Here is an 18,053-nt window from a genome sequence, read left to right on the forward strand (position 1 = left end):
GAAGAGGCAGGCATAGCTGGGGCCCATGCGGGGGTGACAAAGGGGGTGACAAAGGTTATCGATGAGGGTAGAGCAGTGGATGTTGCCTACGTGGATTTTACTCAGGATTTTGACAAGGTCCCGCATAGTGGGCTCATCCAAAAGATTAAGATCACCCTGGGGAAACCCACCCAGACATGAGAATGTGCAAACTCCACACAGACAGTCGCCTGAGGCTGGATCTAACGTGGGTCCGTGGTGCTGTGAGTGTCCGCTAGTTGAAGCCCAACTGGACTTCAAACAGGCACTACAACTGGCTTTGTTGTTAGAAAATGGGGCAAGTGGAGCATGAGTCACAGGGTATTCCAATAGAAGTGGTCACCCTCGCCAGGCCGACTGAGGATGGGGAACACCACTTGAGTGAAGGCAATTCACAACCTCACTCAGGACCAGAGGGACTAGAGGTCAGCCCACAGCAACATCCCAAAACATAGAACATAGAACAATACAGCACAGAACAGGCCCTTTGGCCCTCAATGTTGCGCCAACCTGTGAACTATTCTCAGCTCGTCCCCCTACACTAACCCATCATCATCCTTGTGCTTATCCAAGGACTGTTTAAATCTCCCTAATGTGGCTGAGTTAACTACATTGGCAGATAGGGCATTCCATACCCTTACCACTCTCTGCGTAAAGAACCTGCCTCTGATATCTGTCTTAAATTTATCACCCCTTAATTTGTAGTTATACCCCCTCGTACACGCTGATGTCATCATCCTAGGAAAAAGACTTTCACCGTCTACCCAATCTAATCCTCTGATCACCTTGTATGTCTCTATCAAATCCCCTCTTAGCCTTCTTCTTTCCAATGAGAACAGACCTAAGTCTCTCAGCCTTTCCTCATAAGACCATCCCTCCAGACCAGGCAACGTCCTGGTAAATCTCCTCTGCAGCTTTTCCAACACTTCCACATCCTTTAGGAAATATGGGGACCAGAATTGTACATAATATTCCAAGTGTGGCCGCACTAGCGTTTTGTATAGTTGCAGCATGATATTGCGGTTCTGGAACTCAATCCCTATACAAATGAAACCTAACACACCGTATGCCTTCTTGACAGCACTGTCCACCTGGGTGGCAACTTTCAGGGATTTATGCACGTGGACTCCAAGATCCCTCTGCACATCCACACTACCAAGAATCTTTCCATTGACCCAGTACTCTGCCTTCCTGTTATTCTTCCCAAAGTGCATCACCTCACATTTAGCTGCATTGAACTCCATTTGCCACCTCTCAGCCCAATTCTGCAGTTATTCCAAGTCCCCCTGCAACCTATAACATTCTTCCAAACTGTCCACTACTCCACCGACTTTAGTATCGTCTGCAAATTTACTAATTCATCCACCTTTGCCTGCGTCTAAGTCATTTATAAAAATGACAAACAGCAGTGGTCCCAAAACAGATCCTTGTGGCACACCACTAGTAACCGGACTCCAGGCTGAATTTTTTCCATCAACCACCACTTGCTGCCTTCTTTCAGAAAGCCAGTTTCTAATCCAAACTGCTAAATCGCCCTCAATTCCATGCCTCTGCATTTTCTCCAACAACCTACCATGTGGAACCTTATCAAAGGCTTTATTGAAGTCCATGCATACCACGCCAACTGCCCTACCTTCATCTACATGCTTGGTCACCTTTTCAAAAAAACTCAATGAAGTTTGTGAGACACGACCTGCCCTTGACAAAATCATGTTGACTATCTGAAATCAAATTGTTGCTTGCTAGATAATTATAAATCTTGTCTCTTTTAATCCTTTCCAAAACCTTTCATATGACAGAAGTAATGCTCAGTGGTCTATAATTACCTGGGTCATCTCTACTGCCCTTCTTGAACCATGGCACATTTTCAATCCTCCAGTCCTCTGACACCAAACCTGTAGACAATGATGACTCAAATATCAAAACCAAAGGCTCTGCTATCTCCTCCCAACTTCCCAAAGAATACTCAGATAAATCCTATCCAGCCCAGGGGACTTGTCTACTTTCAGTCCTTCTAGAATTGATAACATCTGTTTGTAACTAACCTCGATCCTTTCCAATCTAAAATCTCATACCTCATTCTTCTCCTCTACAATATTCTCCTTTTTCCTGAATGAAAACTGATGAGCAACGTTCATTTAGCACCTCTCCAATCTCCACAGGGTCCACACTCAACTTCCCACTTCTGTCTTTGACTGGCCCTATTTCTACCCTAATCATCCTTTTATTCCTCACATACCTATAGAAAGCTTTAGGGTTCTCCTTTATTCTATTTGCTAAAGACTTCTTATGTCCTCTCTTTGTTCTTCTTAACTCTCATTAAATCCTTCCTAGCTGATCTGTAACTCTCCATTGCCTCATCTGAACCATCTCGTCTCAATATCACATTCGCCTCCCTTTTCCGCTTAACAAGAGATACAATTTCTTTGGTAAACCATGATTCCCTTACCTTATCACTTCCTCCCTGCCTCCCAGGGACATACCTATCACGGACACGCAATATCTGTTCCTTAAACCAGCTCCACATTTCCATTGTCCCCATTCCCTGCATTTTGCTACCCCATTCTATACATCCTAATTCTTACCTAATCGCATTATAATTGCTCTTGCCCCATTGATAACTCTTGCCCTTTGGCATGTACCTATCCCTTTCCATCGCTAAACTAAATGTAACTGAATTATGGTCACTCTCTCCAAAGTGCTCATCTACAACTAAATCAAACACCTGGCCTGGTTCATTACCAAGCACCAGATCCAGTGTGGCCTCCCCTCTTGTCAGTCCTTCGACATACTGTGTCAGGAAACCCTCCTGTACACATTGGAGAAAAACTGATCCATCCGACATACTAGAGTTATAGCATCTCCAGTCAATGTTGGGGAAGTTAAAGTCCCCTATAATGATCACCCTGTTCCTTTCACTCCTACCCAGAATAATTTTGCTAACCCTCTATTCCACCTCCCTGGAACTCTGCGGAGGCCTATAAAAATCTCCCAGCAGTATGACCTCTCCTCTCCTGTTTCTAACCTCAGCCTACACTACCTCAGTAGACGAGTCCTCATCAAAAGTTCTCTCAGCCAGTGTTATACTGTCCTTAACTAACAAGGCCATGCCTCCCCCTCTTTTACCGCCTTGCTTGTTCAGAATGAAAGATCTAAACCCTGGAACCTGCAACATCCATTCCTCACCCTGCTCTATCCATGTCTCCGAAATGGCCACAACATCTAAGTCACAGGTATCTAACCATGCTGCAAGCTCACCTACCTTATTTCGGATACTTCTGGCGTTGAAGTAGACACACTTCCAACCACTTCGCTGTCTGCCAGCACATTGCTGTGACCCTGAAATCCTGTCCCTGTCCTTCCTACTCTCATCCTCCTGTGCACTACAGCTACACTTCTGCTGAGCTAGTTTAAACCTACCGAATAGCACCAGTAAATTTCCCACCCAGGATATTAGTACCCCTCTGGTTCAAGTGAAGACCGTCCTGTTTGTGCAAGTCCCACCTTCCCCAGAATGAGCCCCAATTATCCAAGTACCTGAAACCATCCCTGAAGCCACATATTCAGCTGATATCTCTCCCTATTCCTTGCCTCACTATCACATGACATGGGTAACAAACCAGAGATAATAACTCTGTTTGTTCTAGCTGTCAGCTTCCACCCTAGCTCCCTGAAATCCTGCCTTACATCCCTATCCCTCTTTCTACCTTTATTGTTGGTATCCAAAAAGGTATACATGTTTTTCAGGGGAATGACCACATGGGATCCCTCCACTGACTGTTTTCGTTCCCCCTTCGAACAGTCACCCAGCTTTCTTCGTGCCTAGGAGTGACTACTTTCCTGTAACTCCTATCTATCACAGCCTCTGCGTCCCGAATGATCCGAAGTTCACCCAGCTCCCTCTCCAGTTCCCTAACACTATCTTGGAGGAACGAGTTGGGTGCACTTCCTGCAGATGTACTTGGATGGGACACGAATGGCGTCCCTCACCTCAAACATCATGTAGGATGGACATTGGTCTCCCTGCACTGCCATCCCTGCTAGTCCCCTTACCACAAAGTAATGCCAAAGCTCAGATAAATACTTCAAATTTTCTGTGCTAGTAAGCCTTTGTAATTTTTTTTACATTCATTTGTGGGATTTGGGCATCGCTGGCTGGCCAGCATTAATAGCCCATCCCTATTTGCCTTTGAGAAGGTGGGGGTGAGCTGCCTTCTTGAATCGCTGCAGTCCACTTGCTGTCGGTTGACCCACAATGCCCTTAGGGAGGGAATTCCAGGAGTTTGAGCCAACGACTGTGAAGGACCGACAGTATATTTCCAAGTCAGGGTGGTGAGTGGCTTGGAGGGGAACTTTCAGGTGCTGGTGTTCCCAAGTACCTGCCACCCTTGTCCTTCAAGATGGAAGTGGTTGTGGCTACTGAGCGCTGATGGTGGAGGGATTGAATATTTGTAGATGTGGTGCCAATAAAATGTTTTGCTTTGTCCTAGATGGTGTCAAGCTTCTTGAGTGATGTTGGGGCTGCAATCATCCAGGGCAAGTGGGGATCATTCCATCACACTCCTGACTTGTGCTTTGTAGATGGTGGATAGACTTTGGGGAGTCAGAAGGTGAGTTACTCACAACAGTATCCCTGGTCTCTGACCTGCTCTTGTAGCCACTGTGTTTATGTGGTGAGTCCAGTTGAGTTTCTGGTCAATGGTAACCCCCAGGGTGTTGGCAGTGGGGGATTCTGTGATGGTAATACCGTTGAATGTCAAGGGACATTGGTTAGAATGTCTCATTAGTGATGTCATTGTCTGGCATGTGTGGCACGAATGTTACTTACTACTTGTCCGCCCAAGCCTGGATATTGACCAGTTCTTGTTGCATTTGAGCACAGACTGCTTCAGTATGTGAGGAGTCATGAATGGTGCTGAACACTGTACAATTGCCAGCGAGCATCCCCACTTCTGACCTTCTGACTGATGGAAGGTCATTGAAGCTTTTGAAGATGGTTGGGACTAGGACACTATACACTGAGGAACTCCTGCAGAGATGTCCTGGAGCTGAGATGACTGAAAACTTTCCAAAACTTTTCCTAGAACAGATGTAAGGCTCACTGGTCTATAATTACCTGACTCGTCTCTACTGCCCTCTTGAACAAGGGCACAAACTTTGCAAGCCTCTAGTTCTCTGGTACGAAACCTGTAGACAATGATGACTCAAAGATCAAGGTAAAAGGCTCCGCTATCTCCTCCTAGCTTCCCACAAAATCCTCTGATAAATCCCATCCAACCCAGGGGACTTACCTACTTTTACACCTTCTAGAACTGATAACATCTCCTCCTTACTAACCTCAATCCTTTCTATTCTAACAGCCTATATCTCAGTCTTCTGCTCTATAATACTCTCCTTTTCCTGAGTGAAAACAGATTGGAGCAGGTTGTTGCTGAGCAAGGCATAGCACTGCTGACACCTTCCATCACTTTATTTTGTTGCTGTCTCCAGTCACATACAGGCAGCAAAGGTGTCTCATAAGACCTAAAACGAGTAAGAGAACTCATAGACCAGATTCCAGGAGAGTTCAAACCCTGGAAAGCCCACCTGCATCTGGTTTGAAACACCCAAATCAGAAACAGCATAGCTGTTTCGGTAATCACTGAACCAGTCTTTAACAAAATTCACTCTGGACTCCAAGGTTTAAATTTGCCCAAGACTTCGGCTAGACTGTGAACCTATACTGGGGAACCTTTACAGATGAAGGGTACAACTTCAGTTCCAGCCTGTTATGAGAAGCAGCTGGATCAGTTACCAGTGATTGTAGTAACAACTCAGGCCCAACCTTGATGGGGCAAAATTGGTTGAGAAAGATTCAACTTGATTGGCTCAACAGATCTTTATTAGAAAATGGCTGCCTGAGTGAAATCCTAATTAAATATCCATATCTAATTAAAGACCTTTTTCCAGAAAGGTCTAGGGAGTATCAAAGGAGTCAAGGCCACTTTACGTGTTGAACAAGAAGCAATTCCATGATTCTGCATTGCACACCCAGTGCCATTTGCCTAATGGGCAAAACTAGAGACAGGAATCAGGAGATTGGAAAGAGAAGGAATCATCAAACCAGTCTGGTTTGTGGAATGGACAGCACCAGTCATATCGATTATGAAGCTTGATGGGCCAGTTCACCTTTGACAAACAGTAAGCAGCTTTTCATGGCTGGATTAATACCCAATCCCACACATAGAGAATTTATACAGAAAGCTGGTGGAGTGGAGAGAAGATTCTTCACAATGCTGGACATGAGCCATGTGTACTTACAATTGCGGTTAGATGAGGATTCCCTGAAGTATGTTACAATTAATACCCATAATAATGTGTACAAATATAGGAGACTGTCATTTGGGATATCATCAGCCTGTGCAATTTATCAGCAGACGATGGAGAACATTTTACCTCAGGTTGCCATTTTATCTGGATGGCATGCTAATATGAAGGAAGACCAATAGGGAGCACTTAGAGAACCTGGACATAGTCCTTAGATGTTTCTCCCAGGCAAGCCTTAGAAGGGACAAGTGTGTGTTCCAGGCGCCCCAACCAAACTACTTGGCTGCAGAGTCGACAAGACCTGTTACACCCATTGGAAGGTAATGTGAGGGCAATCAACAGAGCCCTGGTTCCTACGTCTTGCCTTGGGCTGGTGAATTATTACAGAAAGTTCATACATAACCTGGCCTCCATCCTGGCATTTTTAAATCAACTCAAAAAAAAGGATTAAAATTGGAAATGGTCATGTGGCCAAGCCATAGCCTTCAGGGAAGTGAAGAAACAACTATTATCCTTGAAGGTGCTGGCACATTATGGTCCCAAGCGCGGTCTGGTATTGAGGTGATGTCAGATGCATCCAGGAGTTTGGCTAATGCAGAGCATAAATACACCCAGATAGAGAAGGAGGTTTGGCGATCATATTTGGAGTCAGGAAATTCCACCAATACCTTTATGGATGTAAATTTGTAATAATAACAGGTCATAAACCTGTGCTAGGTCTGCTTAAAGAGGACAAGGAAGTGATGTCCACAGCTTCAGGTCGAACTCAGCAGTGGGCTCCAATACTAATTGCTTATAATTACAAGTTGGAACACCATCTGGGAGGTCAAGTAGCAATTGCAGATGCACTGAACCACCACTGGAACAGTCTTTAATGGTTTTACATTTCCTGAACACACTTCCAGTCATGGCTGACAATAGCAGACTTTGGATGCAGAAAGATCCAGTCCTGGCCAAACTGAAACAGCTGGTGGTGATGGAGGGAACCAAAGGACCATCGCAACCAGCACTGGAACCAAAGGACCATCGCAACCAGCACTGAAACCATTTTGAACCCAGAGAGACCAGATCACCAGAGAGGACAGCATATTATTATGAGAAGCAAGAGTGATTGTCTTGAACACAGGTCACCATCAGAACTCCACTAGGGTCATCCAGGGCTTTCTAAGATAAAGATGTTGGTGAGAAGGTATGTCTGGTGGCCAGGATTAAATGCAGACATAACTGAATTGGTGGGGAAGTGCCCAGAATGCCAATAAGAACAGAAATGACTGCCAGTGGCTCCTCCACATGTGTGGGAATGGCTGGGTAAACCCTGAATTTGGTTACACGTTGACTGTGCTAGTCCTTTCATGGTCCAAAGTTTTTAGTTATTGTGGGCAACCACTCAAAGTGGCACAGAGTTCATTTGTCAAACATGGGACAACGATAGAAAAACTGTGAGTATCTTTTGCAATACACAGACTCCCAGAAGTGTTGGTCGCAGATAATGGGTCATTGTTTACCAACAGAGAATTTGAGTATTTGTTAAAGTTGAATGATATTTCTCATATAAGGACAACTCCATACCACCCATCATCCAATGGTCAAGCAGAAAGAGCAGTCCAAACATTGAAGGCAAGCTTCTATGAAACAGCCAATGACTCCAATCGAACATCAATGGAGAGACAGCCAGCTAACATTTCGAGTCTAGATGACTCTTTCTTAGACCTGACATGAAGTGTGCAGGGGGCAGCATTTATGCTACAGTGGGGTGATAGACAGTTTTTAGGAGTCAGCGATAGCAATCCAAACCAAATCAGCCTCACTATCGCTGGATTCACTACTCAGTGATGTTCAAACATTCCCTGACCCAAAATATTTCACAACTGCTCCTAACCAGATTTTCCAAATCTTGATCTTAGACACCAAGTTTATAACTTAAACAAAAATTAACTAATTATTCTTAAGAGTGTGACTGTAGCAGATCACAAATAAACTACAAGTCAATCTAATTAATATGTATCATCTATACCCAACCGTCCTTGATCATTAGCAGAGGGATTGAATTCAAGAGTCGTGAAGTGATGTTGCAACTGTACAGGACTTTGGTTAGGCCACATTTGGAGTACTGTGTGCAGTTCTGGTCGCCTCACTTTAGGAAAGATGTGGAAGCTTTGGAGAGGGTGCAGAGAAGATTTAACAGGATGTTGCCTGGAATGGAGAATAGGTCGTACGAGGATAGGTTGAGAGTGCTAGGCCTTTTCTCGTTGGAACAGCGAAGGATATGGGGTGACTTGATAGATGTTTATAAGATGATCAGAGGAATAGATAGACAGTCAGAAACTTTTTCCCCGGGTGCAACAGAGTGTAACAAGGGGACATAAATTTAAGGTGAAGGGTGGAAGGTATAGGGGAGATGTCAGGGGTGGGTTCTTTACCCAGAGAGTGGTGGGGGCATGGAATGCACTGCCTGTGGGAGTGGTAGAGTCAGAATCTTTGGTGACCTTTAAGCGGCAATTGGATAGGTACATGGATGGGTGCTTAAGCAAGAACAAATGTTCGGCACAACATCGTGGGCCGAAGGGTCTGTTCTGTGCTGTATTGTTCTATGTTCTATGTTCTATAAGCCCCCATTCTCACACTGACAGATAGACACAACTAAGGGATAAATTAAAAAGGTAAGTAAAAAAATCATAATTTACCAGTTTGATAACTGTTTCAATAGTGAATACTATGCCTTTATGAAATCCTTCATCCTGATGGGTTGTATGTAGGGCTGGATAATCCCAAAGTCACTAGTCCCTGCAAGCTGCTGCTTCAGCAGGCCCCTGGAGGTTTTTGTTGGACTCTCACAGGCGGCGGCTCTTACAGACGGGGACTCTTTTGTCTGAGCTTTGAATAAGTCGATAACTGGAAAATAATGAGTGGGAGGGGGAATGGGTGTGAAGGGTGGATGGAGGAAGGAGGTGGAGGGGCAGTGTGCGCAAAACCTAAACCTACCCAATCTGGAAATTTAGCCAGTTCCAAGACAAAACTGCCCCCTACCGAAAGCCTAATCAGAGCCGGTTCACTTCGTTTTTATCCCTTTAACATTCTCTATGATTGGCTGGTCACACTCTCTGTGATTGGCTGGTCATCACCACTCCTCCTTTGACCAATTCAACATCCAACCAGCTGCCAGACCGAGCGCAGGCACATCCCGGTGCTGAAACAAATACATGCCCTCCCCTAACCAACATTATCTTTCCAGGCCAGTTCCCAAACACAAACATCTGTCTTTTGTTCTCTCCTTTTTAAAAAAAAACGTGCTGCTCAAAGTTCAATTCTTAACTGCAACTCTCAATTCCCAACCAAAAAGGAGAAAAGTAAAAGCAGTGATGGGTCTCAACAGTGGAACCAGGTGTTTTCCAAGAAATAATTGTTCATAAATGTTTCAAGTCTTTGATTTCTTTTTAAAAAGTAAAACAATTTAGGTATTTTCGCACGCACACAGAAATTACTGGAAAAGCTGAGCAGGTTTGGCAACATCGGTGAAGAGTTAATGTTTCGGGTCCGGTGACCCTTCCTCAGAATAGGTATTTCCACAGTACTACAAACTCAAGTTCACAAAAAATATTAAATATAGAGCCTTCATAACATTGGTTCTACCTTCAGATCCTCATTATAATGTTATTGCTATATGATTATACATGTAAAAAAAAGGGGGCAATTGAAGCAAGACCCCAGAGCTAGCTGCCATTCACCAGAGTTAATGGCCCTCCACTATCAAGAGAGAATCATTGGCTCTCACTGTCTCCTCTATGTCTTAGAGAAAGCATCATCGAAATAACAACAGTACCGATGGCACAGCTGGTTAATATTCTTGACAGAAGAATTGATGGAGAAGGCACAGAACATTCTGGAAGGCACGTGACCTTTCTATTGGAACAGCATACTATTAGAAGGTTGCTTTATTCAGGAATAGTTAGTAATTAGATGGGATTTATTCAGTTTGTTAATAGTTTAGTTAATTTGTTCTCTGTTAGATAAATAAATTGTTGCTTGTTGATTTTAAAGTGAATGTCAAGGATTCTTTTATTTAACCACTAGCAGTTTCTTTTACGGATTATGGAGTGAGGTGCTGCTCTGTGTTTGGATTTATTTCTCGGTGGGGGGGGTGGTCAACCTGCACTTTATAACAATGCCAAACATGACTCTGCTAAGCATGAGAGAGAGTTTATTTCAGGGACAAAGTTTAGTGTATGAGCCATGGCAATAGCCCGGCATGGTCGATGCGAGGTCAGGTCAGTGATATATGATGTTCAGGAAGGTGCGATGCTCCTGAACTACCATGTGGACAGTATGAAAGCTACAAATTCACAATTGTTATAGGAGCAAAGTGTGCCTGGCTCCTCAACTGCCTTTTTGATTGTTCCAGAACCCATGGGTTCTCCCTCTGTGTCAAGCATTGAGGATATCTCAGAATCTGTGATGGACTCAGTAGGTGTTGCTGCTTTGACCCCCTATGCTGCCTGAAGAGGAGAATGAATTTTTTCTGAGACACTCCAGGCACAAGAGGCAAGCTACTGTGTGTTACTCACTGTCTGTATCAGAGGCAGAGTTGGAGGAACCTGACCCATGTGCTAAAAGTCACCAGGAGGATCTACAAGAAAAAAATCCTGCCTACATCCTTGGACTCAGAGGGATAGGGATGGATTGATTGTAATGAGGTCAGTCAAGCGGACCTCATAGAATATGAGTCCCCTGATTGGACCTAACTAACTGCCCCAATCAGGGAATCCTGCCTGACAGATAGAAACAGGAGATTCAGAGATTCTGCTCACTCTGAGAGCCAGCTCCGAGGAAGCTGAGACAGTTTCTTCATGTGTAAATAAAGTGAGACTTGGTGATGGGATACTGACCTCTGTGGAGTTAATTCATTACAACATTTAAAAGACATTTTGACAGTTACACAGATAGGAAAGGTTTTGAGGGATATGTGTGATGCACAGACAAATGGGACTAGTTCAGTTTAGGAAATCTGGTCAGTGTAGACACATTGGGTTGAAGGGCCTGTTTCCTGGCTCTATGATTTTGTGACTGACGTCAACGAAGGCACTGACCAATGGGATGCCTGAATAGAGAACCCTCAGACAGTCCCACCCAGTGGTGGGCAGGTCATTGCTGAAAACCTGCTCCCATTCACAGGGGACAGCAAATGACCTGAGCTCCTGAATCAATCACTTTGGTATGCTTACTGAGGGGCACAACATCAGACACCAAGAAAACTCCACAAAAGGTTGATGAACCCATCATTCTGAAAATTGGACCAATTCCCCATAATTGACCAGTCACCTGCATCCTCTCCCTCCCCTCCTCTTCTGTCCATTCTCCTCCCTTCTGTTCCTCCTGTTCATGCAGCCCTCTTTTTCCCTGCTCCCACCTTTCCCCTATACTTACCACTCATACATGTCCTCTCCCTTGAACTCTCCACCTTCTTCCCCCTTGTCTCTCCCCTTGTAAACATAAGATCAGGAGATATAGGAACAGAATTAGGCCATTAAGCTCATGGAGTCTGCTCCACCATTCGATCATTGCTGATAAATTTCTCAGTCCCGTTCTCCAGACTTCTCTCTGTAACCCCTCATCCCCTTAGCAATCAAGAACTTACCTATCTCTATCTTAAATGCACTCAGTGATTTGGCCTCCACAGCTGAAGAAATTCCTTCTCATCTCAGTTCTAAAGGGTCGTCCATTCACCCTGAGGCTGTGCCCTCAGGTTCTCGTCTCTCCTACTAGTGTAAACATCTTCTCCATGTCCACCATATCCAGACCTCTCAGTATTCTTTCAGTGTCAATGAGCTCCCCCCCAACCCCCTCATCCTTCTAAACTCTTATCAGGTACAGATCCAGAGTTCTCAATGTTCCTCATATGACAAGCTGTTCATCCCCAGGATCATTCTTATAAACTTTCGCTCGACTTTCTCCAATGCCAGTACATCCTTCCATAGATATGGGGCTCAAAACTGATCACAATATTCCAAATGTGGTCTGACCAGAGCCTTGCACAGCCTCAGCAGTACATCCCTGCTCTTGTCTTCTAGCCCTCTTGAAGTGAATGCTAACATTACATTTGCCTTCCTAACTGTCAGCTGAACCTGCATGGTAACTTTAAGAGAATCCTGAACTAGGACTCCCAAGTCCCTTTGTGATTCAGATTTCTGAAGGCTTTTACCATTTAGAAAATAGTCCACACCTCTTTTCTCTTTAAAAAAATAGTTTTTGTAACTGGACATCATTGGCTGGACCCAGCATTTATTGCCCATTCCTAGTTGTCCTTGAGAAGGTGGGGGTGAGCTACCTTCTTGAACTGTTGCAGACCATCTGCTGTAGATTGACCCACAATTCCCTTAGGGTGGGAATTCCTAGATTTTGACACAGTGACACTGAAGAAATGGCATGTATTTTCAAGTCAAGATGGGGAGTGGCTCAGAGAGGAACGTACAGGGGGTGGTGCTCCCATGTATCTGCTGCCCTTGTCCTTCTAGATGGAAATGGTCATGCATTTGGAAGTTGCTGTATGAGTATCTTTGATGAATTTCAGCAGTGCAACTTGGGAACTTAGGGGAGTTAGTGGTGATATCTTGGGCACAGTCGATATCACAGTCGAGGAGGTGTTGGATGTATTAGAATGTATGAAGATGGATTAAATCTCCTGGTCCTGGCCAGATGTACTGAAGCACAATGCAAGAGACCATAGAAAAAATTGTGGGAGCTCTGGCTGATATTTTTGCATCATCGTAAGCCAGGGGTGAGGTGCCAGAGACTGAAGGAGAGTGAATGTTGTGCCATTATTCAAGAAGGTCTGCAAAGAAAAGCCTGGGGACTATAGACCAGTAAGCCTAACATCTGTGGTAGATAAGCTACTTGAGAAGATTTTGAGGGATAAGATATACATGCATTTGGAAAGGCAGGGTTTAATTAGGAATAGTCAGCATGGCTTTGAGTGTGGGAGATCATGCCTCACAAATTTATTCGAGTTCTTTGACAAAGTGACTAGGAAGGTTTTTTGAGGGCAGGCCAGTAGATGTAGTCAATATGGATTTTAGATCACATAGAATGAAAGGGGAACTGGCAAATTGGTTACAAAATTGGCTTGACGGTAGGAAGCAGAGGGTAATAGTGGAAGGATGCTTCTTGGAATGGAGGTCTGTGACTTGTGCAGTGTCTCAGGGGTCGATGCTGGGCTCATTATTGTTTGTTATCTCTATCAACGATTTTGATGAGAATGTACAAGGCATGATTAGTAAGTTTGCAAATGACATTAAAATAAACGGCATCGTAGACAGTGAGGAAGGTTATCAGAAATTGCAGCAGGACCTTGATCAGCTGGGGAAATGGGCTGAGAAATGACAAATGGAGTTTAATATGGATGAGTGTGAGGTCTTGCATTTTGGAAAGTCAAGTAAAGGTAGGAGTTTCATGTTGAATGGTAGGGCCTTAGGGAGTGTAGTGGGACAGAGGGACCTTGGAGTTCAGGTGCACGGTTCTCTGAAAGTGGAGTCACAGGTAGACAGGCACACTGGCCTTCATCAGTCAGGGCATTGAGTGTAGAAGTTGGGAAGTTATGTTGCAGTTGTACAGGATGTTGGTGAGGCTGCACTTGGAGTATTGTGTTCAGTTTTGGTCACCTTGCTGTAAGAACGATGTTATTAAACTAGAAAGAGTGCAGAAGAAATTTACAAGGCTGTTACCAGGACTCAATGGTCTGAGTTATAGGGAGAGATTGGACAAGCTAGAACATTTTTCTTTAGAGTGTAGGAGACTGAGTCGGGGGTGGGGGAGAATCTGATAGAGGTGTGTAAGATCATGAGAGATATGGATAGAGTGAATGCACTCAGGCTTTTTCCCAGGGTTGGGGAATCGAGGACTAGAGGGCATCAGTTTAAGGTTAGAGAGGAAAGAATGAAAGGGAACCTGAGGGGCAACCTTTTTACATAGAGGCTGGTACGCAAATGGAATGCGCTACTAGCAGAAGTGGTTGAGGTGGGTACATTAATAACATTTAAAAGGCATTTGGACAAATACATAGATAGGAAAGGTTTAGAAGGATATGGACCAAGTGCAAGGAAATGGGCTTAGCGTGGATGGACATTTTGGTCGGCATGGACCGGTTTGGGCCAAATGGCCTGACTCTGTGCTGTAGGACTCTACAACTCTACCTTGTAGATGGTACGCACTGCTGCTACTGAGCATTAACGGTGGGAGAGAGTGGATGCTTGTGGATGTGGTGCCAATCAAGCCAGCTGCATTGTCCTGTATGGTGTCAAGCTTCTTGAGTGTTGTTGCAGCTACACCCATCCAGGCAAGTGGGGTGTATTCCAAATGATGGGCAGGCTTTGAGGAGTCAGGAGGTGATTTACTCACTGCAGTATTCCTAGCCTCTGACCTGCTCTTGTAGCCACTGTGTTCATGTGGTGAGTTCAGTTGAGTTTCTGGTCAATGATAACCCATGTTGATAGTAGGGGATTCAATGATGGTAATACCATTGAATGTCAAGGGGCAGAGGTTAAGTTGTCTCTTATTAGTGATAGTCATAGCCTGGCATTTGTGCGGTGTGAATGTTACTTGCCACTTGTTGGCCCAAGTCTGGATATTGTCCAGATCTTGTTCCATTTGAACATGGACTGCTTCAGTATCTGGGGAGTCGCGACTGGTGCTGAACATTGAACAATCATTGGGGAACATCCCTATTTCTGATCTTACGATAGAGGGAAGGTCATTGATGAAACAGCTGAAGATGGTTGGCACTTAGGGCACTACCCTGCGGAACTCCTGCAGAGATGTCCTGGAGCTGAGATGACTCAGCTCCAACAACCACACCCTCTTTCTATGTGTCAAGTCTGATTGGAGCGTTTGCCCCCGATTCCCATTGATTCCAGTTTTCCTGGGGCTCCTTGATGCCACACTCAGTCAATTGCAGCCTTGATGTCAAGGGCTGTCACTCTCCTCTCCCCTCTGGAATTCAGCTGTTCTGTCCATGTTTTAACCAGGGCTGTAATGAGGTCAGGAGCTGAGTGGCCCTAGCGGAACCCAAACTGGGTGTCACTGAGCAGGTTGTTACTGAGCAGCTGCTGCTTGATAGCACTGTTGATGGAACCTTCCATTAATTACCTATTCTTTGACCTCACACCTTTCCACATTGTATTCCATCTGCCATTTCTTTGTCCACTCTCCCAGCCTGTACAAGTCCTTCTGCAGCCTCCCCCACTTTCTCAATGCTACTTGTCCCTCCGCCTATCTGCAAACTCAGCAATGGTGCTCTCAGTTCCTTTGTTCAGATCATTAATGTATACCACGATTATACCAACACTGACCCTCGTGAAACTCCATGAGACATGGGCTGTCATCCTGAAAAAGACCCCCTTTATCCCGACTCTCTGCTTTCTGCCAGTCAACTAATCCTCTATCCATCCCAGTAACTTGCCCCTAAAACCATGGGCTCTTACCTAATTGAGCAGCCTCCTGTGTGGTACCTTGTCAAAGGCTTTCTGGGAAACCATGCAGCGACTTGATTGAAGTATTTAGAATTAGATTAAGGTTTTATTGTCACATGTACTGAAGTCCATGTGAAAAGTGAACCATTCCCCAGTGCCACTTTAGGTATAAAGGTACAAATTCTTAGGTATAAAATAGAGAATAAAGAAATAAAGTTACAACGTCTAAGATCCTGTATGATCTTGTCCAGCTTATACAGATCCTGTCTGCCCCAGAATCAGTCCCAATGCTCAAGAATCTAAATTTCTTGGTTCTACACCATTTCTCCAATCACACTTTCACCCGACCTATTCCTCTTCTCCCAATCTCATTCACACGTAGCTCTGAGAGTAATCCTGAAATTACTATCTCTGAGGTCCTGCTTTCTAATTTACATCCTAGCTCCCAAAATTCTGGATTGCAGGAGCACTTGCTCTCGTTACTGCTGTTGGTGCTATAGCCATGGACCACAATCTCTGGCTGCTCCCCTTCCATTTATCGTTGCTGAAATCATTATGACAGGAAGAACCTTTCCTTGCCTTGATGGAGGTTTACAGGGTGGTGGAATCTGTCTGTCAAGGTGGGAAAAGCAGAAACCCTCAGAATACTGAAAAAGGTATTTGGATGCCAAGACACATAAAGCAATGGGCCAAGTGCTGGGAAATGGGATTAGAATCGCTTGGTGGTTCTTTTTGACTGACACAGACTCGATGGGCCAAAGGGCCTTTTCTGTGCTGTTGCTGTGTATAATAGACAATGTGTTTAATGTCCTTCAGGTATTGCCACCCTTACCTGATCTGGCCTACATATGACTGCAGACCCACAGCAATGTGGTCAACTCTCACCTGCCCTCTGGGGGTAATTAAATAATTGAATAATTAAAAAGAATAAGGGTTCTGTGGACAGTTTTACGATTGAGCCTGCAATACCCTGATCATCCACAGCATGGCAGCAGCCTCACACCTCTGTTCATGCTTGAGTAAGCCAGCACTCAGTGGAGACTGTAAAACAAATGACTCGATTCTGACTGGGCTCTCTCCCTGCAGGGCTGTGTGTGCCTAGAGCAGTCACCTGACCACATCCTTTCACTTGATCCAACATTCTGAAACGTGCTGCAGTAAAGGAATGTGAGAGCTTGCTGAACAACATTGTAGTTGTGGTTCTGAGGATCTGTTTCGGGAGGCTCAGAAAAATATTTTCCAACTGCAGCTTCATGAGGAACATTTGGGATCTGCCTCAACTTTACCCTCGGCACTAGAGATCCCTCAACCTCAGATTTCAGCCTCCCTCTTAGTTACTTGAACTTGTGGATGGTTTATATCTGATCCAACACGGGGAGTGGGCTCATTTCATACACCAAGTGAGTCCAGTGACTGACCCGAGGCCATAGAGTGACACTGACCAGAGACAGCTGTTGTATTGAAATTAGCTAGAAAACTTTGATAAAATCTGCACATTCTGAAACATCTCCTTATACCTGGTCTTATTTTAGGGGTGAAGAAGTTAATGGAAGCTCTTCCTTTTGCTGAATTTTACCTGAGACTTGCCCTTGCCCCACAGTACATCACAAGCGTGTCACTTACACTCTTTGTGAGATACAACAGCAACCCAAGCAGACTGTCATTGTCTAGTTTTGTAGCTGTTCTATGTGTTCCTTCCATGTGGTACGATATACTGTGATGTCATCCAAGTAAACAGCACAATCAGAGACTTCAGTTCACTCTCTGTCCTTTCATTAATCATTGAAATATGGATGGGGTATTCTTAAACCAAAATGGTATAGCAAGGCATCAGGAAAATCCACGGGGTGTGACAAAAGTTGAAATTTTCTTAACTCTTGTTGCCAGTGGAACTTGCCAATGTTCTTTTTAACACATCCGTTTAAGATTAGAATAATCCACTACAAAGCCTAAAATGCAACCTTCTCATCTGTGAATAGGGTTTCAATGTCTGTTTGTGACTTACCTATTGCCTACACAGAATCTCTTTGAACTGTCTCGTTTAGGAACAATTACTACAGGAGAACATAGAACAGTATAGCACAGACACAGGTCCTTCAGCCCTCCATGTCTGTGTTAACCATGATGCCATTCTAAACTAATGCTATCTGTCCACACATGGTCTGTATCCCTCTATTCTTGGCCCGTTTATGTATCTGTCTAAATGTCTCATTAAACATTGCTGTCATATCTGCATGTACCATCTCCCCTGGCAGTGTGTTCCAGGTACTT

At 44.5% G+C, this 18,053-nt stretch overlaps 1 protein-coding gene across 1 annotated transcript in view; it reads left to right on the plus strand.

The window, feature by feature from the left end:
• The window catches only part of LOC122551096 (protocadherin-16-like), a 23,365-nt gene that overhangs the window by 3,369 nt on the left and 1,943 nt on the right, over positions 1-18,053 (plus strand). The window contains exon 2 of the mRNA XM_043692740.1: positions 10,724-10,785. Coding sequence (XP_043548675.1) covers positions 10,724-10,785 — 62 coding nt within the window. The remainder of the gene's footprint in view (positions 1-10,723; positions 10,786-18,053) is intronic.

Source organism: Chiloscyllium plagiosum, chromosome 6 (assembly GCF_004010195.1).
Source record: "Chiloscyllium plagiosum isolate BGI_BamShark_2017 chromosome 6, ASM401019v2, whole genome shotgun sequence".
Classification (NCBI taxonomy): Eukaryota; Metazoa; Chordata; class Chondrichthyes; order Orectolobiformes; family Hemiscylliidae; genus Chiloscyllium; species Chiloscyllium plagiosum.